The sequence below is a fragment of the Leiobunum rupestre genome, chromosome 7 (assembly GCF_980474605.1).
Source record: "Leiobunum rupestre chromosome 7, qqLeiRupe1.1.hap1, whole genome shotgun sequence".
NCBI classification, from domain to species: domain Eukaryota; kingdom Metazoa; phylum Arthropoda; class Arachnida; order Opiliones; family Sclerosomatidae; genus Leiobunum; species Leiobunum rupestre.
The window spans coordinates 27422187-27444308 of NC_143390.1; the positions used below are offsets into that span (position 1 = coordinate 27422187).

Consider the following 22122-nt stretch of genomic DNA (forward strand, 5'->3'; position numbering starts at 1 on the left):
AGATAAGCGAAAAGTTGAAATTCCTCGGGATTTCCAAGAAATTTTCCCCTCCCAACTTAGTGCAGCTGGTTTTCTTTCCTTGGGTTTTACTCTTCTAGCAAAGATTTCATGGTTCTAACGATATCATTTTAGGAGAGTCCCTTGGGAAGACATTTTATCAGCAGTCCCCCGAATTTTTGGTGACTCTGGCGTTTAGTTTATGCACCAGCCAACTAATACTCATATTTCGAAAACAAAAATGCAATTTCCTCAAAATCGTTAGTCGGTTTTTATTGTAACGTCAAGTCAAGAAGTGTAGATTATGGATTTCAGTTTGTTTTCCGTTAGTTTAGTAGTACGAGTGAAGTTTTAAAAAATATGAAACGTTTTAAAAATAATTTGCATGTTTTTATACTTCAATTTTTGTGAAATATTTGTGAGTCTTCTGTGAAGTAATTGTTTTCCTTGTTATGGCAAAGTAAGTAGCTAGGCCTAGGCCTAAGCCTATATAATTTTCAAATCTAACCCTACTGTTATGCAACTTATAAGTTTAAAGCAAACCTGAGAGTAACTAATTGTAAAATCGAAATTTCTTTTTAACATCTGTATTCTCTAAACAAATCAGTTCTTCGCCAGCATCCGGGATGGTTAGAGGTCTTGTACAACTTTCAGACCAAAAACAAGGGTCTCCTCAAACCAAAGTGTTAGGTGTTACCAGCCCTATAAACACAAATGAACCTAAACCGATAGATATTCAAAGATCAAAAGAACTAGAAGAAACATTAAAGCAGTTTGGACTTTTCGAATCTGAAGTGGAATTGGCTCATAGGTAAACAAATGTCTTAATATAGCATTGCACTCTTAAAGCTTCAAATTCAATTCAACATTTTAGAATGGATGTTTTGGCAAAGATTCACAATTTGGTTATTCAGTGGATTAAGAATGTTAGCTTAAACAAGGTATGAAGTGTAGGGTACATATTATTTCTTTCTTTTTATTAATTTCATTATATTATACAGAACATGCCTTCGAGCGCTGTCGAATCCATGGGTGGTAAAATATACACTTTTGGGTCGTACAGACTAGGTGTACATACTAAAGGTATTTATATTCTCAAAACAGGATAAAACTAAATATTTTTCCAATATCTAACAAATATTTTTAAATGCAGGAGCTGATATTGATACTTTGTGCGTTGCTCCAAGACACGTTGATCGTTCAGACTTCTTTAGTTCTTTTGTAGAATTATTAAAAGAGCAAAAAGAAGTTAAAGAGCTCAGGGTAACCATCAAATTTTAACTTACAAAGTACTAACATTAATCTCAAAATTTAACTTTAGGCTGTGGAAGATGCTTTTGTGCCTGTCATCAAAATGAAATTTGATGGAATTGAATTGGATATGTTATTTGCCAGACTCGCTTTAAAAACAATACCCAAAGACCAAGACCTAAGAGATGTTAATTTACTCAAAAACCTAGATCCAAAGTGTGTTAGAAGTTTGAATGGATGCAGAGTGACTGATGATATACTTCGATTAGTACCCAATATCAACAGTTTTAGATTAGCATTATTAGCCATTAAATTATGGGCTAAAAGTAAATTTTATACATTCTGCTTAGGAAACACCTTGGGACAAATTGTTAAACTTAGTTTTTTTTTGTTTTAGAACATGGTGTATATTCGAATGTGCTAGGATATCTTGGAGGAGTTTCTTGGGCAATGCTTGTTGCTCGGACCTGTCAACTGTATCCCAATGCGGCAGCAGCTACCTTAGTTCAAAAATTTTTCTTGGTTTTATCTCAATGGTATTTGGTTTTTAGTACATTTTTTGGATAGAAACAACTTAAAAAGAAATTCTTTCAGGCCCTGGCCAAAACCTGTTTTGCTAAAACAACCAGAAGAAAACAAATTAGGGTATTCAGTATGGGATCCTAGGGTACGAGTCACTTTCTTAACTACTTTTAATAGAAAATTTCATATTTTAATATTATTATCCATTTAGGTCAATTTATCAGATCGATATCATTTAATGCCGATCATTACGCCAGCTTATCCTCAACAAAATTCCACGTTTAATGTTTCTATTTCCACAAAAGCAGTAATGCAAGAGGAGTTTAAGCAAGGATTAGCCTTTCTGGACGAAATTATGATTGGGAAAGCAGACTGGTCCAAATTATTTGAACCCTCAAATTTCTTCGGAAAATACAAGTAAGTATTTAGATGGCAAATGAAAACTGAATTAGGATACTAAAAATATGATTTTTAATAGACATTACATTGTACTTATGGCAAGTGCAAGCACGAAAGAACATCATCTAGAATGGCATGGTTTAGTTGAATCAAAAATAAGAACCTTAATTCTAAGTATGGAACGTCAGCTGTGCGTTTCATTAGTGCACGTTAACCCTGAATCTTTCACACCCGCAAGTTTACCAGAGTACGAATCTCAAATCTTTTTCAAATAGTTTAATAAAATTGAATGTGCTTAATAGATAAATTGTTATTGGTCATTTTAGGGACATTTTTACTTCAATGTGGTTTATAGGCCTCCAGTTCCACAAAACCGGGAATGTTAATTTGGATTTAACACAAGACATGCAAACTTTTATTGAAACTGGTAATTTAAATCTAAAATTTTATTAAAATGGTTGAAATTACAGCGAGGTTTTTAAATTATAGTCAATAGAGTCGCTCAGGGTAATAATATTTACAAACAAGGCATGGATATTGAAGTTAAACATGTGAAAAGAAAAGAATTAGGGAAATATTTACCTGCCAGTATTCTAAATAGGTGTAAGAAAAAGGATAAATCTGTGAGTAAAGAAAAAAGGAAACTCTGATAAGAGGCAAAAGCAAAACTAATTCCTTTTTTTTTTCTTGATCTCCAGTTATCCCCAAGTAGCAGTCCAGCCATTTCAAGTAATCTAGAAGTTCCAAAAAAATCCCTTAATCAAAGCAAATCAGATTCGAATCTGGTTGTATCAAACCGAAACAAATCAAGCACACCATTGGTACACGCAGTTTCTATGTTTTTTTAGCATGCATAATTGTCTATAAAATAATTGAACTCACATGCGTATATTATTTGAAGGGGCCAGAGGGGGAAAATTCTGAGGATAATTCGCTCAATTTTAAACGACGTCGTGGAATAGGTGAATTTGAGGATAGTATTTTAAAAAAGAAAAGGAACAGTGTGGATGGGGATGGGCTGGATACTTTAGAGGGAAATGAAGAAACTCCCTTTTCGGTGGATGATTCTGATGGGACATCGGACTCACAGGTTCATAACATATTTGTAGATTTTGTTAATTAAGATTAGTGCTAAGATATTAAAATATTTTGCCTATTTTAGTTTGTCGAAGAGGGTTCACCCACAAATTCCCTTCTGGAAACTAATAAAAAACCTGATTTTGCCAGTCAAATCAAGAATGATGTAAATGATGTAAGTTTATATGGTTCAAAGCGTTGATTTAAAGAATTGGAATTATTTTGTTGCATTTGAACAATAAGGAAATATTAAATGTTCTTGTCTATAATATTTCTAAAACGTGTTGAAATTTCTTTATTGTTCAATATCGATAGCAGAGCAACCTTTAAAAGCCTTGAAAAAATAATTAAAATGGAAGGTAGTTGAAAAATTGTAGGTGCCTTTTTTGTTGAGCGTGTTAAAGGAAAATTCAAAACTGGGATGTTGGTAGGTACTGTGTCTATGTCTCTTTCTGCTTCATTTCTAATACTTTATCCATTTTTCCAGGGGTTTGCGAAACTTAACGACTATTTCCTCTTTTTTTGCCAGGAGACCAAAACCCTGATGACTTCTATGTAGTTTATATAAACACAAATGCCAACAATAAAGGGTTGCCTACAGTTTTTAAATGCTTTTTTTTTTCAAGAACTTTTTGGGGTTTAACTTTGCTATATTATTTTTTATTTGTTCCAAACTGAGTTTGTTAATATTTTTAGATTTTCATTTTTTAAGTAAATAGTTTTATAAAAACTATTTTGTTGCATATTTTCATTATAACAATAACTAATAAGAATACGCTTCGGCGTTGGTTTGTCTCATTATAGAAAAACCTAAACCACGAAACAGAAGAACTGATGACCGTGAACGGAAATTAAAAAAAAACACTAAATTTTTTTAAAGAATTCTAAAAACTTTTGGATGTGGGGGAGGGGGGAACGCGTTGAATTTTCATAAAAAGGTCAGATTAAACTCATTTTAGGTAACAATAGAGGACAAATATTAAAGCAAGAACTTGTTCAAAATTATAGTTTGCATTTCAATTTATTTACGGCTATGTGATTTTGTAAATAATCTCGCAATTTTTAAATGCCATCAGGAAATGCTTGTTAGTAAAATGAATTACGAAAGAGGGAACTTCAGCGCGGCGATTTAAAAATATGTATTAACCTAAACTACAGTTGGAAAGGTGAAATTTGTCATAATTTGTGCCTTGTGTTGTCACGTTTAATTGTGCCTAATTAAAGGGCAAATATAATCGTTAAAACATATAGGCTGTAACTAAGATTGTGTTTAAAACGTTTCTTTTTATTCTAGCATTCTGAAAGATTGGGATGCATCTCCATTATTAAAAGATTTATAGTTCAGTTAGCATTTTGGGGTGATTTTGCGGGGGCCAAGGGTTATAGCTTGAGAAGAGTGAAATATTGTTTGTCTGTGCATTCGTGGAAGGTCATTGAAAATGCCAATTAGTGTGAAACGTCAATAAGGATAATAAGCCTACACTGTAAATAAACTTAATTCCAACATTATCCATTGATGTTACAACAAGAATAGATGAAATCGGGTTTTTAATTTACTGATTGACTTTAGCAATGACTTTTCCAACACCTCATTTTTTCCATCAATAACTTCTGTAGTTTTTCTTATGTACATTTTTCACTTGTATCGTCAAAGAAAATCAATAAAGTATTTCTATTTGTTGTACAATTTGGTCACTTGTTATTTAATTTAAAAAATCTACCACATTAATTTGATATTACCATTATTTTGGACCCAACATCTCTTCGGGTTTCACCCATTGGTTAAACTGTTCCTCCGTTAAGTATCCTAACTTTAAAGCAGATTCCTTCAATGTTGTTCCTTCTTTGTGAGCTGTTTTCGCAATTTTGGCTGCTTTATCATAGCCAATATGGGGATTGAGAGCAGTTACCAACATCAAAGATTCATTCAAAGATTTTGCAATTCTATCCCTGTAATAATTTTTTAAAAATGCAAAAAGTCAAAGTGCTTCTAAATAGCAATTTCTAGGAGCTTAACTCATTTTATATATTTAAAACTTCACCATACCTATTAGCCACAATACCAACAACGCAGTTATTGGTGAAAGAGACAGAACTATCAGAAATCAGTTTTAGGGACCTAAGTACGTTAGCCACCATCATGGGCTTAAAAACATTCAATTCAAAATGGCCATTGCTTCCACCAATACTAACAGCAGTGTGGTTACCAATAACCTGGGCTGCGACCATGGTAATAGCCTCACACTGGGTAGGGTTGACTTTACCTATAATTTTACAATGGTAAAATATGACAAGAGATACATTCTATGCCAATTTTATTTACCAGGCATTATGCTGCTCCCCGGTTCATTTTCAGGTAATGAAAGTTCTCCCAAGCCACAACGTGGTCCAGATCCCAAAAACCTTATATCATTTCCAATTTTCATTAAGCTACAGGCTAAGACATTCAAAGCGCCTGATACTTCAACCATCGAATCATGCGCAGCCAAAGACTCAAACTTATTGGGCGCTGTTAAAAAAGGGAGACCTACGAAAGGAAACAATACTCAAATCATGGCATGATCAAAAAGCGGATATTTATTGTTAATTACCAGTATATTCAGAGACTTTGCTGGCCACTTTTTCAGCAAAACCTATTCTGGTATTAAGACCAGTTCCAACCGCAGTACCACCTTGGGTAGTACATAAAATTTATTAAAGAAAAAAATTAAACCTAATTTAAATTGATTTTCAACTAACCAGCGGCTAAATAATAAAGTCTTGGTAGGGTAGTTTTCACTCTCTCAATGCCAAACTCTATTTGAGTTGCATAACCCCCAAATTCTTGACCAAGAGTTAAAGGAACTGCATCCTTTAAAAAACTGTGTTTAAAAAAGAGGACTAAAGATTCTAGGAATCCTATCTAAATAAATACTTGAGTGTGAGTCCTTCCAATTTTAATTATGTCTTGGAACTCCTCAGTTTTATGTCTCAGTGCATCAAGAAGAGTTTTTAATGCAGGGAGTAAACTAAGCTCAATTTCCATAGCAACTGCAATATGCATTGCCGTAGGATATGTATCGTTCGAACTCTACATTTATTAAATTATTATAAACATTAGAACATGTCTAAAACATTTCGAAGAGTTTTTCTTTCTAACCTGACTTTTATTGACATGATCATTGGGATGAACAGGAGTTTTGCTCCCCAATTTACCTCCCATTATTTCAATGGCTCTATTGGCAATAACTTCATTGACATTCATATTGGTTTGCGTCCCAGATCCAGTTTGCCAAATGACAAGCGGAAAATGACTGTTTAATTTACCATCAATGACCTCGGGTGACATTTACAGTCAATTTAAAAGGTACCCCAACTTTTTGAACTGATAGTTAATAAAATTACTTCATCAGCTGCTTGGCTTATTGCATCTGCAACTTTACTATCTAATCCAAAACTTCGGTTAACTTCAGCAGCGGATTTTTTCAAAATTCCAAAGGCTTTAATCACAGGCAGCTTTTTAAATACGGCAAATTGATATTGTAAATTAAGATAACAGGCTATAAGGTCCTTAAATATACCATCTTACTGGCATTTTTTCGCTTTCGCCTCCTATGTTAAAATTAATCATGGACCTCATAGTTTGAGCGCCGTAATATCTATCAGCTGGTACTTTCAATTCACCAAAAGTATCAGATTCAATTCGAAAATCCTGAATTAGACACAAATTTAAGTCGGAATTAGGTAAGCTACTTCATTTAGGAATGGAAAAAAGTAGAATCTTAAAATTTAACCTTCCCAAAAGTAAAATTTTAAACCTTTGCTCACAACATTCATAAAAAAGGTTTATTTCTTATGAATGTCATTATTGATTTATTTACAAATAACAAACTGACACTCATACACCCAGTGCACCCCTTGACCCAAGTTTTTATTATCTTGGAGGCACCACTTTGACTTAATTTACCACCACCCACACACAACATTGCTAGTGCACAACATTTCGTGACTAATTTTGTAATTTCAAGATCAAACTTAATTCGTTTCAAGTATCCACCAAATCAATGAAACTTACAGTTGAAGCCATTGTGGTTGCAGATGTGTGTATATGTGACCCTTGAAAAAGGCACCTCAACTGGCGTCCAGCGGGTACACCGATTCTAAAGAACTGAGTTTGTATCCCCATCCTTCCGGCGGCAACGACGCTTCCCTGGAAATATGACCTTCGCCCGGCTAATCAACGATATTTCGCAACTTTTATCTTTATTTTTTGTTGTCTAATGTTCAATTACTTCAATTTAGCAAAAGCCGGACCAGGGAATGGTAACCTTCAAGGCTTCTGAAAAGTGCGAAAACGCCGAGCTTTTTGGAACCACGTTATTTTTACATATCAAAAGTTTATCTATACTTGTAAAACAGTTAAGAGAAGAAATCTATTTCGTGAGTGGCCTATTGGAGGGGGCTCGCCTATTTCGTCCAATAAGAAACAAGAATTGTAAGTTGACATCGTTCCAAAATTATCGTAACTTTTTACCAATTGTCCACTCTACGCCGGCAGTCCTCTACAAATCTTTGAGTTACAGTGACAGTGATGCCAAATCGACGAAAACTTTTACATCATTCTAGGGAAATTTAAATCTCAGGAAAAAGGGAAAACAGATCGAAAATGCCCAAAATCTAGCTAACCAATCGTTTGGTTAGTGGGTGAAAATTATAACTAATTAGCCTTTTAATGTATTTTAAGTGTGGTCCTGCGTGGAGTCTGCTCGGAATGGTGTTAGGTGACCAGTGGGTGCCGCAAGGATCGTGTTATTTAAAGAAATAGCTACTTCAAAATTCGTAAGTTTAAAATCGAAACCAAAAGTACAAGAACAATTTAAATATGCCGCTATTTCCTGTACATTAGGCTTCATCTTAGGACACCGATGTATTGTTGTGAAGCCCATAAATATTTGAAGGGGCTACACAGTGTCGCGCGCGCCCTGTCATCACTGACCTTTGTGCTGTGCCTATTAGGTAATACCTGTGTCTTCTTTTATTTTTGCGCGGATTTTTGTACAACTGTTATTTAGCTTCAATTGTCATTCATTTACTGCTGTCACTACATGTACCAAATATAGAATCCTTGATGTACCTGGCTGATGCCACATACACCAAATAAAAATTTATTATATTTCCAAAAATAACCTCTTCTATTGGTTCAATCACTGAGCTAGTGATTGAACCATCTATTTATAACCCTGGAGTTACTAAAGTAAATTTTTATTTTTCTTTGTTCGAAAAGGAAAATTTCAACGCCCCAAATAAAATTTCATTTTAGTAATCTGGCATCACTGTTGAGTCACCTGACTTTTCTGGGGTATGCGCCGAGTTAGTTTTTGTGGAAAAAGGTTTCCCAATTTCAAGTAAATAATATTAATTACCAGAATACTATTAATATTAAGTTTGTTTGTAAGTTAAATATACTAGCATCAAGTGTAACTAAGCATCAAAATGAGTCAAAACGACCGTATCGCCGTTTTTCCCAGCCGAATGTATGTATCAGAGCAAGGCTTATGGGTTCCCAAAAAGGCCAAAAGACCCAAATTAATAAATAGACATTTTTTTTTAAATAAAACAATGTTTTTCAAATTTTATTAGGGCCATGAGCATTATGAAAGCGAGACTGAAAGGGGCTCAAAAAGGACATAGCTTATTGAAAAAGAAAGCAGATGCTCTGCAATTAAGATTTAGAATGATACTCAAAAAAATTGTTGAGGTACTAAAGCTTTTAAAAGATCATAATGTAAATTTTGATCATATTTCACATTGTAGACCAAAAGCTTAATGGGAGAAGTTATGAAGGAAGCAGTCTTTTCACTAGCTGAAGCTAAATTTACCACGGGTGATTTCAATCAAGTGGTCTTACAAAACGTTACTAGAGCTCAGATCAAAGTTAGAAGTAGAAAAGATAATGTTGCCGGTAAATGATCAATTTAATATCTCCAAAGCCCAGATAACCTTTTTAACGCTAAATTACACCCTTTCAGGAGTTAATTTGCCAGTATTTGAAAGCTACCAGGATGGAAGCGATAGTAAATCAAATTATTTTGATGGAACCGTGCAATAACTTTATTAATAAATTACTTATTTTTTCAGCTTACGAACTAGCTGGATTAGCTAGAGGGGGCCAACAATTAGCAAAACTTAAAAAAGCATATGCCAAAGCGATTCAATTGCTTGTAGAATTGGCATCACTTCAAACCTCTTTTATCACCCTGGACGAAGTTATAAAAATAACCAACAGAAGAGTGAACGCAATTGAGCATGGTAAAAAAAAATAATAATAATTTATCATTAACACTGCAGTTAAATATAAATGAAAATTTAGTCATAATACCACGAATTGAAAGAACACTGAACTACATCACTAGTGAGTTGGATGAGAGAGAAAGAGAAGAGTTTTACAGGTAATTATTCAAAGTGTGTCATTTATTTTATACAAAAATGTACAATCAAAATTATCAGACTTAAGAAAATACAAGCTAAAAAGAAGGATATGAGAAAAGCTGATGAAGTTTGGAAAGCCGCTTTGAAGGAAGAAGGGAGATTGCAAGCAGATACAAAGAATTTGTTAGAAGATGAACACGATGAAGATTTATTGTTTTAGTAACTTCGATCTGACTGGAATATTTTTATGTAATTTATGTATAAAGGTGATGGAACTTAAAAGCGATGTTTTATCACAATGAGAATGTCCATTCCAGTTTTTGTTCTACAATTTGTTAAACAAAAAAGATTTAAGTGTTAATATAATGTTAAAAGGATAAAAAGAAATAATGAACTATAATATAGAACTGACATTATTCTAGTCAGGGGAATAATAATAAATAGTGGCTTTAATAATATGTATATTTGTGCCCATAAAATGTGTACTTAGAAACCAAGAATTCTTGGAAACTATTGTAGGAGGAAAATTAAAAAAATATGGTTTACTTTTTATTAGTTAACGTTTGCAATTAATAACTTTTTAGAATTCGTCGTCCGAACTGGCCGCGAGTAACTTCACTCTGTCGATGTGTTTCATTTTTCTTATGTCGCCCTTCAATTGACAAGAAAAATATGAAATAGTGTGAGGCATGAATATATTTCCACCCCCTTATTGCACATTGTAAGCAGCCTACCCGATCTAAAGCCATTAAAAGTCGCTCGTTGAATTGGTTAGCTGATTATTATTTAAAATAATCTCGTAAACATTGACCATTGGACTTTTTATTCCAGGAGGGTGATCGAAAATACCTGGTAAGAACGTCATTGGACCTCCACAATCACGTGACGTAATATTTTACGCGCACTTTTCAAACTTTTCCATGCCACGTGGTTGCCGATCCATTTTAACTTACCCGCAGCTTGACGGCAGTATGAACAAGGAGGATTAATCTTAATGACGATCATACTTGTATAAGACCTCCATTAGGTGGCGCCACTTAATGTAACAAGGGAACCTGAGAGCATGGGCAAACTACTACAGGACTCGTAATGTAAGCCTATAAAACTTCGTCTCCCAAATGTCATTTTAAAATTTTACGTGACGGGCAGCGCCATCTAGTGAAGTTCTTTGAAGTTAAAAATTTGGGACAAGATGGCAGCGTCCATGGAGTTGGAGATTAGATTATTGAAAGGTAAAATTAACGCCGAATTTTCATGTTAAGTTATACTAATCTATTTTATTAACTAATATGATAAGAATGTTTGAATATCAGATATTCATGAGAATATATTTCAATCTAATCTTTGCGAAACGGTTGAAAAACTCGAGGAGGCACAAAATAACCCTCGTAATGAATCTTCTAAAAGGCTTACTTAATATCGAATGGATATTCAATAGAAAGAGTACAGCTCAAGACGTAATATTAACTTCATTAATTACTGGTAAAGCTAATTTTTCCATGAAAATGGGCATTATTCTTCAAAATCATTATCTTCAAATAACATTTTTCGGGGCCATAGCTAAAAAAATATTTATAAACTCGTAAATCAGGCTAGCGAGATACTCGTCATTTTGTACCAGATTTTTAAATCTCGCGAATTCCGCACGGTAGCGCTCCAGTCGAATAGCGCGACAGTTCGAAGAGAAATACTCTATGGGAGCTTAGTATGAAATTGCGAGTCCTGTAGTAGTTTGCCCATGCTGAGAGTGCGGGAAGAAAAATCAAAAAACTTCCAGCTCGACAACAAGTAGTCACAATAAAAAATTTTCCGCATTTAACTCAGTATTAAATCCTTATAATTATCACATTAATAGTTGATTTTATAAAATAAAAAGTGGTCTTGCCCAGCTTGTTAAAATGTTGCTCTTACGTCAGAAGAGACAGCTTTATTAGTATATTTTGCGCACGAGCGATTTGCACGCACGCTAAAAAAAACAATATTCCTCGCGACTGTAGCGCGCGCTAGTAGGCTTGTGAAAGTAAGAGACTGTGACGTAAGAGCAACATTTAAACAAGAATGCCACGTTAGTTTATAAAAAGAACTATTAAATCATTACAAGTAGTAGGGTTTTCTCGCCGCCCATCCGGGTTGTGGACTCTAGCGCGGAGCATTTCTGATATATGACGATCATACTTGTATAAGACCTCCGTTAGGTGGCGCCACTTAATGTAACAAGGGAACCTGAGAGTGCGGGAAGAAAAATCAAAAAACTTCCCGCTCGACAACAAGTAGTCACAATAAAAATGTTTCCGCTTTTAACTCAGTATTAAATCTTTATAATTATCACATTAATTAAATCATTACAAGTAGTAGGGTTTTCTCGCCGCCCATCCGGGTTGTGGACTCTAGCATTTCTGATGAGACTGCCGGTGATATAAGATGATATATTATCCAAGGTGCACCGGTATACAAATTATGACACTTAATGTGCAGTGGCACCACTAGGGGTATGCTACGTTAAATCTCCAGGGCCCCCCAATCTAACTAAATAGGGGCCCTTTATTTAAATTTGTTCAGTTCTAGCTTCATATTCGTGTCCTTGACCGATTTGATTGTAGCAAAATCGACTATACTGACGAGATAGCATAATTGGAAAGATTTTTTTCTATTATTAAAAAAATAGTAGTTTTTATAATACATTGGGAAAATGTTACCGTAGAACATTGGATTAATTAATCCAAGGCAGAACCAACGCACTGAATTATCTTTTACGCAATATTGATGAACTCAAATGCCAAACCAAACTTTAAAAACATTAATTGCTTGAAAGAGTAAAACTGTTGAGGATTATTACGAACTACAATGGCAGAAAGTAGGCTATCGTATCTCGCCTGTTGTCAATAGAGACTCCCCACGATAAAAACTATTGAAAAAAACTGTGACGTAGCACTGCCAAGTCCCTATAAATCGCATTCTTTCTAATACCCTAAAGATAATCCGATGCGCATTGTTGATTTAAAAACAATTATTGATGGTAATATTCAAACTGAAAATAAATATTTTTCGTTCCATTGACACCTATGGTTTTAAAGGGCCCCCCACAAATGATCAGCCTACGCGCAAAAAAAATTCTGGCGACGCTACTGACAATGTGTTTAAATGTAACTCGCAGCAGTCACCCCTAGCTTCCGTTAAACCTGTTTGCAGAAATGTTAAATTCGTTGATCCACCTGAAATTCATACTCGTTTTAAGACTTTGCGCCCCTTTAAATACCAAATAAAGAATTTGCACCCTAAAAATCTCTCGCCTCTTATAACCCCGCCCCCATTTCGTAATTATTGGAAAACACTCACTCTCAGGGTTCTTGATTTCGATATTCTCTTTCTGTTCGTTAGCGAAGTCCTGAAGCATTTGAAACACGAAATAACGGTTATGATTAAGAGCGCAGCGGCTAATCCCACCAAAACCGGGGCGATAATGCTGGATAGAAAGTCGTCATTCTGAAATAATAAATTAAAAATAATTATTTTATGTTTCTCCAAAAACACCCGCTCAACACTTACCCAAAACATAACTTTGGAAAGGAAATAAGATCTAACTCCTTCATCTGATATTAAGAAAGACTTCGTTTAAAATGGTCACAAGCATATTTAACCCTAATAGAAAACTCACCATCATGCGTTCCGTTCAAACTGTCAGTTTTATTTTTAAAAATTGAGCTCTCGGTAATTGTTTCCGTTTCATTTGACGTGACGGATAAAATATTATTACGAGTAGTACCTGACTTGGAACTAGCCGATGACGTACTTGTAGAGTTCTGGACTGTACTCGAAGTCTTGGTTGTTTGACTTGCGGAGTTGGAGGAAGAACTTAAAGCGCCATTGATCTCGTTTCCGACTTTCGAAGTACCGTTTTTTTGGCTGGTCTCGGTTACGGTCAAGTTATTTTTAAAACCGTCGCTGTTAACCGTAACCGTTGAGGGCGATTCCGAATTCAAAACGGAAATTTCCGCGTTGACGGTATTTTCGGTTGGAAAACAAGTTCCGAAAGAAGTCAGACAAACAAACGCGAAAGGTAACCACAAACTTCGAAGCATATTTAACCTATATATACGAGAGCGAGAACCGTACCAGGAAAACATAGAACCACAAACCGATATACGAAGCGTTTCTTGATTATTTTCAATATTTTAAATGCTAAAATCGACGGAAATTAATCTTGGAACGTCGGCCATATCGTTGTCGGGTTTACGTTTTAGGCTTAGGCAGTGGAAAATTGCGTTATCAACAATGTAGACGCGTTTCCCTTCGGAAAAATAGATGTATGTATATGCTATAAGTAATATTTTCCGGGCGTCTGTTAGCACCCTCATCCAGCGAATCACGTGTTATAAAACGGCCACCTGCTAATACGCATTGAAATCCCCTTCAATCCCCTGCAGTTCATATTACCAGCAAAAATTGTCAAGAACATTTCCGACTCTCTTTTTTATCTAGAAACGCAATAAATTGTAGCATTAAGACATTTTTGTTTATCCGACCTCCGCGTATGTGGAAATCAAAATATGACAGAAATCTCAAGCCTTTTTAGAATGTATATATCCATGCCATTCGATGCTTATTATTCGCGACCGAAAACTATCGCTACGCCCCCTTTGGTTCGCCATTGAAACCTAGATAGGTAGCGGCTAATCAAACGCTATTAGTTTTTCCTCATTGTTATTCGTAAATTTTACTCAATAAATAATAAAACTTGCATTTCAATATAATTTTTGCATCGTGTGCTTATATTTTGATAAGTTTATTTAAGAAAAACGTTCTTATGACTTTTTAATTTGTCGGTAGCAGACGCTAGATTATAGGCGCTAGCTCGGAAAAGCTAGAGCCGTTACGCCACCTAGACTCGTTTCGGTCGCGAGTAAACGCGCGCAAATTTACGAGGAACAACCACGTGGGAATTTAAAACGGATTAAAAATAACCAGACCATAATCGGAAAACTTAGAACCAAAAAAAAGTTAAAATTTCCCCTAAGCAACGACAAAAACATTCAAGAGGAAATTGGTAAATGTATTTTAAAATGTGGCGTTTTAATGGGCTTAAATTGATTCTAGCAAAAATTCGTTTTTATAGTTTATCGAATAAAGAAATTTCAAGCTTCACCTAAATTACGTAACAAAATTAAGGATAAAAAATAAAATTTTAATATAAAATATAAAAAATAACACAGCATCGCATTCAACGCTATAGGTTTAAAAATATATATCATTTGTACATTCGCGCGTGCAAACACATAAACAGGACATCTTAAATTCATTTGGGCGTATTTAATGTTCCGGAACAGCCAACAAAATGCTCGTTTGTCCCAATAGGTTTTCTCCGCAATTATACCATACATTTTGGATGAAGACGTAGCTCAGGGCGGTGAATATTAGGAAGAATACATGCAGGAATAAGATGTTCAAATAAGAGTATTTGTCCAAGGGATATCGCTTGGCCGATTCTCCGTTGATTATCCTTTCATTCGCTCCGGCTCTCTGCTCCGGATAGTTCGGACGTGGCACAAAAACGCCGGTCCTAATCAGAATTCAATCACTTTCTTACAAAAATCACACTATCTTAAAGAAAACCGAGATTTCCCGTGCTCATTTTGGCATAGAATAGCGTATCAGTCATTTGCGCTTTATCCCACAGATAAAAAAGGTGCCTAAAATGGCAGCTACGGTCAATGCTACCTAGGAGCAACAAACACAATGAGAACGCAGCTAGCCTTTAAACAGGCTAACGCAGTATTGTATACAAATTTCATTGGACGAGCCTTTACGCTGAACGTTTTACGGGCGGGGGGGGGGAGACAATTTCGAAATTTTCCCCTTCCGACGGCAGTAGGCGCTAAAGCGTCTAACCAATGAAAAATGTACGCAAGAAAATGCACGACTTTAGACGGGTTGCGTTCTCCTTGTGTGGGCAGTGGTGTGTTTGTTGCTCCTAGATGCTACGAAATGATACTACCGTAAGTTTATAATGACCGTTCCCTATCTTCCGCTTGTTAGGTTTTTACTGAGAGCGCATTATTGTGGGACTTAAGAATAAGTCGGTAGGCCTAATAGGAGCTCATTGTCTCGTCGTCATAGTGAAGGTTTTCAGTTTTTTAAAGTTTCAGTTTTTGAGACGCTTATTTATAATGTCAATCACTCCACACATTTAAATCAGTAATTATTTCGACTAACCGACACACGTATGTAAATAAATATAAACTTATGATATTACTGTATTCTTTTCCGTCCGCATTGAAGCTTAAATGATACGCGTGTTTCCCTTATTATTAAGCCTAATTTGTTTCTAAATTTAACATGATAAAAAGTAAATTACTTGTAGAATTCTTCGAGCATGTCTTCCTTTTCGGACCACCGTTCGAATAACCATTCCGTCAACTTGTCCTTCGGAACAGCTTCGACGGGATACCGCCTACGAGTTTTATTTTCAAAAAGAACATTTTAATTAATGAGAGATTTCACGAACAACGTCCGCGCTTGTTTCGGGGTCAGTAAAAAGCGCACCTGTAATGAATGCGAGTGACCGCGGGCGGCGCTGGGTCCAGAGTATATCCCGAGGTGATATGGATAGGGTTACCTTCCGAGTAAGCAAACGTCACGTCAATGACCCATTTGATGGCTTCCTTCTCCAGACCTAATGCCGAATGAAAGCGGATATTGAAGAATAATAACAATCGAATAGTGCCAACTAGGAGCAACAAACAGAACACCACACAAGGAGAACGCAACCCGTCAAAAGTCGTGGATTTTCTAGTGTACGTTTTTCATTGGCCAGACGCTTTAGCGCCTGCTACCGTCGGAAGGGAAAAATTCGGAAATTGTCTCCCCCCCCGCCCGTAAAACGTTCAGCGTAAAGGCTCGTGACGCTCGTCCAATGAAATTCGTACACAACCCTTCGTTAGCGTGTTTAATGGCTAGCTGCGTTCTCCTTGCGTTTGTTGCTCCTAGGTGCCAATAAATATAAAAATAACAAACCATCGTTTTGCAAATTTTCTCTCGATAATGTTTCAAGAATCTGGCTCGCAGCCCCCACTCGTGGCAGGGTCACATTTTTCAATTCTCGGTGACCGTATTTGCGGGCGAATCTTACGTAAATAAATTAAATTATTAAATTAAATTACCGTTAACGTGATCTAAATATGCGGTTTGATAAAATCCCCGTTCAAGTCAAGTATATAGTTTGTGCTACCGCGACTATACGAACCATTTCTCTTTATACTAACAGAAATATCTCCTAATCCACCTGAAGAAACAAGAGTAAGCTCTTCCCCTTAAAATTTAATCAAATCAGCCCGGTATGTTATTGGTTCCCCAAAACTTACATCTTCCAACGCGATTGAAGCACGAGCAGGTAACGCTTTTCCATCCCCTCCTCTCGAGTCGGGGGAAAAAACTATATTCTCTATGAACATAGTCATTATCCCTAACAGGCTGAGAAATAAGGAATTTTTTAAAACTGCTTAGGTAGTTTAATTAAAAAACTGGTCACTGACCATTTTTATCCATGTTATCTTCCCATAGACGCTAATACAGTAAAAGGCAGCAAGCTGCTGTTTCCCTATAGACTCTTAAACGCGCCTTCCCAATCGACCGCCATTACCATAGAAATCTCATAGGTAACTAGAATGCTGCCGCCTACGGCCGAACTTGACGCCAGTTCGCCTTGAACCTTCAGCCAATGAGAGGCCGTAGAGTGGTTCCGCCAAGGAGGATAATAATCCTCCTTGGATCCGCTACTATAGCGGGAGATAGGTGACGTCATTCTCTCTGGTGACATTAAATTCTTGGCAGAACCACTCTTTGAGCTCTGATTGGCTGAGATCTGGCTATCGTCTGCCACGGCGTTTGGCCCATTTGCCACTTACACGGCAGCATTCTAGTTACCTATGAGATTTCTATGGCCATTACCTTACAGAGTATAGGGAGGGTGATGAAAAACCGGTTTTGGGGGGACCAAATTTCTGTGCTCGTTGGTTGTCTGTACGATAATGGCGGCGCCCAGTAAACGTTTCTAAAAAGAGTGTTTCGTTTTGCTAACTGCTAAATTCGCTACTTCTATACTGTGTGTAGAGTGTAGAGTAGACAGACTCACGACCAGGGCCGGATTAACCAATAGGCCAATTTAATGAAACTAAAATCTTGAAGGGAAAAAACTTTGAATTAATTAAGTGGTCACCAGGGCCACTAACACCCCAAGCATTTAATTTTTAAACTGGCCCAGCTAATTTTTAAACTGGCGATTGACCTGTGATAGTGCCTTATTTCTTACACTGTTCCCTAAGTATAAATTAATTCGCGAGCGAAACGAGTCTAGGTGGCGTAACGGCGCTAGCTTCTCCGAGGTAGAGTTTTTTCAAAATAAACTTATCAAAATATAAGCAAGCGATGCAAAAATTATATTGAAATACAAGTATCATTTACGAATAAATGAGGAAAAACTAATAGTGTCTACTTTAGCCGCTACCTATCTAGGTTTCAATGGCGAACCAAAGGGGGCGTTGCGATAGTTTTCGGTCGCGAATAGAATTAATACTACATAAAGCTGATAGTTTTTATCTTCTGATAGTTTTTATCTTCAAAGTTCTGCCAAAATGCTCACGTGGGGGCAAGTTATGATTTTATTGAAGAGCCTTATAACCTTCGAGATTAGGAAATACCGCGCCATCTGCATTAATATCCGTCAACTAAATATGTGGAGAAATAGCAGACGATTTTTCAATTTCTATGCTTTTCGGTTGAAACTTTCACCTGTAAGTTGTGCAGAGATAATTTTGAACGAGCAGACAGCTTTCATAAATTCAATTTAAAACTCGGTCGGTAGGCGGCGATACTTATGACCAAAATTTAAACTACGCACGAAGCCTATTATTGTCATAATGATCCCCTTGTTAACAGTCCAGGCTATTGCAAACTTTGACTTTTTTTATCGACCTTCTACCGACCTGTCAACCAGAGGCGCTGACGGTCAGAGGGGCGCCAAAGAGGCACCCAAAGTATTAAAACGGATATTGTATTATATATTACACTCATTATTGTTGAAAATTAAAAAGTTGAATTGTGTCAGTTTTACGGGCGTTTGAAGAAAGATAAAAAAATATAGTTTTTTTTAGATATTAAACTACAATAATTGTTCCGGGTTTTCTAGGAAGCTTATTTTTGATTAACCATTTAGTTATTTTTAAAAGTACTCGAACATGACTGAAGGCTTAAATTAACGATATTTGTCAATTTTACGGACAGTTTTGTGAGATAATGCTATAATATAGAAGATTAAAATTGATTTTATTGTATTAAATATAATAACAATTATCTGTTTGTCATACTTCGTAATTTAAGCCTGACCGGGCGAAGGTGGGGGCAAGCCAAATTTCCTCGCTACGCAACTGCTGTCAACTAACAATACACGTAGAGGGTATAGAGCAAATTGTTTACTTGAGACTCGACTCTTTTCGCTTGGAGAGGAATCCACCTTCGGGAAAGAGAACGATCCATTTTTTTCCCGACGTCACGTAAGAGGATTTGAGATGAGCTCCCAAATTGATCAGCTGCGTTTCGCGGACATCTTTCCCCTATAAATAAAATCATACACCATTAATATTATTGTTGAAAATCGAGTACCAACAAAAATTTTATAATAAAGATAAAAATAAAACGTTCTCCCATAGCCACTATTTGAAGAAAAAAAAAACTTTTCCAAAAAAGGGTCACCGGAGTTATAATAAGCATTCCGTACCAGGAAAAGTTTTCGCTTTAAAACGTATCGGATCGTGATAATAATAACTACTGTGTGTAAACTTTACTCCAGTATTCTCATTGTTCAATCAACCCATTGTTACGCCTAATGAATTTGAACGACTATTTTTGTAGATGTCATTTATTTTAGAGTGTAGGATAGGTTTAAATATTGTTTTGGGGATAATTTAACTCTCACGACAAAAAGCCGGACTTGAAGAAACCCTTGAAATTAAAGCTAAAAAGGGGTTTTGCAATAGTACACCCAAAATTATATTATTATAATTTTAAGACATATTAAATTGCATTCATCAAACTTATCCTCATCTTTCCAATAACAACAAAACTTAGTTCAAGCTAGGAGCAACAAACACAGCACCACACAAGGAGAACGCAACTCTTCAAAAGTCGGCATTTTCTTGCGTACAGTTTTCATTGGTTAGACGATTTAGCGCTAGCTGCGTTCTCCTTATGTTTGTTGCTCCTAGGTTCAAGTATCTAATACGGAAATTAAGTGTAATAAAATTGGGTGCTGCTATTAAGTAAAATCGAAAAGTTAAAAGTTTAAAATACCCCACCTTCGGCTATGGCATGATTTTGGGAAAGTAACTTTATTTAAGCACCCATTGTTAAAAAATCTTATTATTTTTCAATGTTACTACCGCAATTATCAAACTATATAAAGTTGTGTTAATTTTTTTTTTTTTTGCCGTTAGGAATGAAGGGGAAGGAGTGGTATTACCGGCGGGCCAGTACAATTTTGTAATGAACGTCTATTTGTAGAAATGGGAAACGCACCTGAGATATAAAGAAATCACCTCGCAGCCAGGAAACTAAACCGAATGTCGTGTACCTAAAAATGCTGCTAATAATCCACATTGTGGACTCGAGCACGCCGCCTTCCTTGAACGCCAGCGAGCCAATCAACATCGGAACATCCGCCGTCGACTGATGGTTTACCAATAACAGACAATTCTCACCGTAACACGGTTGCAAATCATCCCCCAACTCTTCAACTATACGTATACGTGAAAAAATCTTCACTAAAATAGATTTCACGATAATATGGAATTAAAGAACTCAAAAATTATCGCTTACTTTTGTATCCAACTAGCCAAATCCAGGCTCCGATGAATCGAATTAAAATTTTGAAGATTGCGCTTTCCAGTTTCCAATACCACGTCGGTTTGATCACTCGGAGAGGGAATAGAATCACGCCGAACCATAACACGAACGCGGGATAGGAATACATTTTTATAGTGAAAATGCCCAAAGCCCTCAGTACGTTTTTAGTCAAGCGCGATATTCTTTGAAAATTTAACTTTTCCATCTGTGGATTATAAACCGAAATTGTTAATATTACTTATTAATTTAAAACATCCAATAAAAAAATTGTTCCTTTTGATACAAATGATAACTTAGTTTTTAAAACATTTATAAATTAATCGCTCGTATAAAAAACGCTGGATATAAACGGGAGTGTTTATATCATCGCATCCGCCAGCGATAACCCGGAAGATGCCGCGAGGGATCGGATGGAGAGGAGAACCGCGGAGCGCGTCGTCCCTACCCGAGCGGCCGAATAAACGGGTGGACATCGACGGTTGATCTTTTAAAACATCGAAAGTGATTTCTTTTTTCCACTTCCAGGCTGCGCAGTCCTTTCATAAATATACATTTTTCAGGTCGGCGAACCTGCCGTAATATTGCGAGCGAAAAAAGATTCCGATATTTTTAAAGGAAGGGGGGCAAGACAACGAAAATCTGGGTCAGTGGAGAATTTTTAGTGAAACTCGAGCCTTGGCGTTTCTGCGTTCTCTAAAACAAATTGTCTCTCTCTCTCAAGATCGAGGTCTTTCCACGGTTATCGTAACAATCCTTTTAGTTCTAATATTAACAACGTTCGCGGATTCCGCTATAGTCGGACGAAACAAACACAGCCCCCCTGGATATTATTTGACGAGATAGGAGCCGCTTCCTACCATTCTATTGTTCAAATTGAAATAAAAAAATAAGCTTTAAATTTAAACAGACGGTAATAGCGGGGATTTTTAGGATTTGGAAAACGCGCTTTTTTTGGTTTCCAAAATTCGACGAGTTATTTTGGTTAGAAGTGAAAAGTGAAAGCGAGGAATCGTTCCAACGAACTCGTTCTTATTTTTCCCATCCGCTCTTTTGAATCCAATTCCGCATAACTAGAACAATAATTTTTTTTCGCATCACCGTTCGATAGATTTATACTATACCGGTAGTGTTTTTTTTTATTTAGAAGAGCTATTAAAGTCTAATAATAAACACCCATATTCGAAATTCAGTTTGTGAGCTTTTAAAATACGCGGCACAACAAATAAATATTTGGGTATTAAATTTTATCATATTCCTCTCTTAGCCAGGTCCCAAAACCTTTTTTTACAGAGAGGGTTAAAATGACCTAAAACGGCTTACCTATAATAGATTGATAACGGTTTTGTTTCCTTATAAGAACTACATTATTCAAGTCGAAACTTCAAAGTCAAAATATCAGAGAATTTGGGTTACTTTGGTCATCCGCGTTTGCTTCCTCGTAAATTTTTTTAAGGTCAAGTGTAGGAATTTTCGGCAAATTTCCTGTGGGACAACGGGGGTTGGCGAAATTTTAAAGGTCCACAGAAACGTTTGAAAAAGTTAGGCCTAATTTCAGGTAGCTCCTCCCCGCTTTCA

The 22122-nt window shown here is 36.1% G+C and overlaps 5 protein-coding genes and 1 long non-coding RNA gene across 13 annotated transcripts; 3 read left to right on the top strand and 3 right to left on the bottom strand.

Moving 5' to 3' along the window:
* The first annotated feature begins 174 nt into the window (after positions 1-174).
* Positions 175-4473, top strand: hrg (poly(A) polymerase hiiragi). Of its 7 annotated transcripts, none has more exons than XR_016482276.1 (17): positions 175-457; positions 605-808; positions 872-938; positions 999-1080; positions 1151-1260; positions 1319-1574; positions 1646-1784; positions 1843-1915; positions 1982-2187; positions 2249-2416; positions 2496-2596; positions 2659-2792; positions 2868-2990; positions 3071-3259; positions 3332-3421; positions 3562-3673; positions 3734-3979. XR_016482276.1 is itself a non-coding variant. In XM_090180723.1 (17 exons), the coding sequence occupies exons 1-16, from the start codon at positions 450-452 to the stop codon at positions 3637-3639; spliced, it is 1980 nt and encodes a 659-aa protein (XP_090036849.1). In that variant the 5' UTR covers positions 175-449; the 3' UTR covers positions 3640-3673; positions 3734-3979. The 7 variants fall into 7 exon arrangements, 5 of the variants coding, with proteins under 5 accessions (XP_090036849.1, XP_090036848.1, XP_090036851.1 ...); XR_016482277.1 differs by having other exon boundaries at positions 3565-3673; XM_090180723.1 differs by having other exon boundaries at positions 3610-3673.
* Positions 2601-7591, bottom strand: LOC149935485 (putative fumarate hydratase, mitochondrial). 2 transcript variants are annotated; one of them, XM_090180729.1, is made up of 12 exons: positions 7518-7591; positions 7301-7458; positions 6815-6937; positions 6631-6741; positions 6386-6562; positions 6161-6316; positions 5986-6097; positions 5838-5918; positions 5570-5773; positions 5294-5510; positions 4987-5196; positions 4775-4918 (listed from the first exon to the last, which is right to left on the bottom strand). In XM_090180729.1, the coding sequence occupies exons 2-11, from the start codon at positions 7409-7411 to the stop codon at positions 4989-4991; spliced, it is 1500 nt and encodes a 499-aa protein (XP_090036855.1). In that variant the 5' UTR covers positions 7412-7458; positions 7518-7591; the 3' UTR covers positions 4775-4918; positions 4987-4988. The 2 variants fall into 2 exon arrangements, with proteins under 2 accessions (XP_090036853.1, XP_090036855.1); XM_090180727.1 differs by lacking the exons at positions 4775-4918; positions 7518-7591 and adding an exon at positions 2601-2903 and having other exon boundaries at positions 7301-7434.
* On the top strand, positions 7477-8328 carry LOC149935486 (uncharacterized). The gene is made up of 3 exons (XR_016482278.1): positions 7477-7720; positions 7970-8064; positions 8132-8328. It is a non-coding gene; the product is annotated as an uncharacterized LOC149935486 (long non-coding RNA).
* Positions 8329-8545: 217 nt separating this feature from the next.
* LOC149935487 (V-type proton ATPase subunit D-like) lies at positions 8546-9874 on the top strand. Its single transcript, XM_090180730.1, has 7 exons — positions 8546-8759; positions 8866-8983; positions 9040-9187; positions 9255-9299; positions 9364-9534; positions 9596-9674; positions 9733-9874. The coding sequence occupies exons 1-7, from the start codon at positions 8719-8721 to the stop codon at positions 9872-9874; spliced, it is 744 nt and encodes a 247-aa protein (XP_090036856.1). The 5' UTR covers positions 8546-8718.
* LOC149935488 (uncharacterized) lies at positions 9667-14179 on the bottom strand. The gene is made up of 5 exons (XM_090180731.1): positions 13310-14179; positions 13201-13244; positions 12991-13137; positions 10201-10306; positions 9667-9979 (listed from the first exon to the last, which is right to left on the bottom strand). Exons 1-4 carry the CDS (start codon positions 13776-13778, stop codon positions 10235-10237), a joined length of 732 nt encoding a protein of 243 aa, XP_090036857.1. The 5' UTR covers positions 13779-14179; the 3' UTR covers positions 9667-9979; positions 10201-10234.
* Positions 14180-14815: 636 nt separating this feature from the next.
* LOC149935489 (acyl-CoA:lysophosphatidylglycerol acyltransferase 1-like) lies at positions 14816-22086 on the bottom strand. The gene is made up of 8 exons (XM_090152980.1): positions 21868-22086; positions 20521-20752; positions 20221-20438; positions 19123-19259; positions 16666-16775; positions 16195-16324; positions 16007-16102; positions 14816-15211 (listed from the first exon to the last, which is right to left on the bottom strand). Exons 2-8 carry the CDS (start codon positions 20750-20752, stop codon positions 14962-14964), a joined length of 1173 nt encoding a protein of 390 aa, XP_090009106.1. The 5' UTR covers positions 21868-22086; the 3' UTR covers positions 14816-14961.
* Positions 22087-22122: the final 36 nt, after the last annotated feature.

Bases quoted from the DNA above. Each gene is read 5' to 3' on its own strand.
- hrg (XM_090180722.1), top strand. The intron at 1,785-1,842 runs GTATTTGGTTTT...AAATTCTTTCAG, and splicing joins TTCTTGGTTTTATCTCAATG to GCCCTGGCCAAAACCTGTTT. The intron at 2,188-2,248 runs GTAAGTATTTAG...GATTTTTAATAG, and splicing joins AATTTCTTCGGAAAATACAA to ACATTACATTGTACTTATGG.
- LOC149935488 (XM_090180731.1), bottom strand. From the start codon at position 13,778: ATGTTTTCCTGGTACGGTTCTCGCTCTCGTATATATAGGTTAAATATG. The intron at 13,138-13,200 runs GTAAGTGTTGAG...TTATTATTTCAG, and splicing joins TTTCCAAAGTTATGTTTTGG to AATGACGACTTTCTATCCAG. The intron at 10,307-12,990 runs GTGAGTGTTTTC...TGTCAATTGAAG, and splicing joins CGAAATCAAGAACCCTGAGA to GGCGACATAAGAAAAATGAA.
- LOC149935485 (XM_090180727.1), bottom strand. From the start codon at position 7,411: ATGGGGATACAAACTCAGTTCTTTAGAATCGGTGTACCCGCTGGACGC. The intron at 6,938-7,300 runs GTAAGTTTCATT...TGTCTAATTCAG, and splicing joins CAACCACAATGGCTTCAACT to GATTTTCGAATTGAATCTGA. The intron at 5,919-5,985 runs GTTAGTTGAAAA...GTACTACCCAAG, and splicing joins ACTTTATTATTTAGCCGCTG to GTGGTACTGCGGTTGGAACT.
- LOC149935487 (XM_090180730.1), top strand. From the start codon at position 8,719: ATGAGTCAAAACGACCGTATCGCCGTTTTTCCCAGCCGAAT. The intron at 9,535-9,595 runs GTAAAAAAAAAT...ATGAAAATTTAG, and splicing joins AGTGAACGCAATTGAGCATG to TCATAATACCACGAATTGAA. The intron at 9,675-9,732 runs GTAATTATTCAA...CAAAATTATCAG, and splicing joins GAAAGAGAAGAGTTTTACAG to ACTTAAGAAAATACAAGCTA.
- LOC149935489 (XM_090152980.1), bottom strand. From the start codon at position 20,752: ATGGAAAAGTTAAATTTTCAAAGAATATCGCGCTTGACTAAAAACGTA. The intron at 20,439-20,520 runs GTAAGCGATAAT...GTATACGTATAG, and splicing joins TTGGCTAGTTGGATACAAAA to TTGAAGAGTTGGGGGATGAT. The intron at 16,776-19,122 runs GTAAACAATTTG...TATTTACGTAAG, and splicing joins CGAAAAGAGTCGAGTCTCAA to ATTCGCCCGCAAATACGGTC.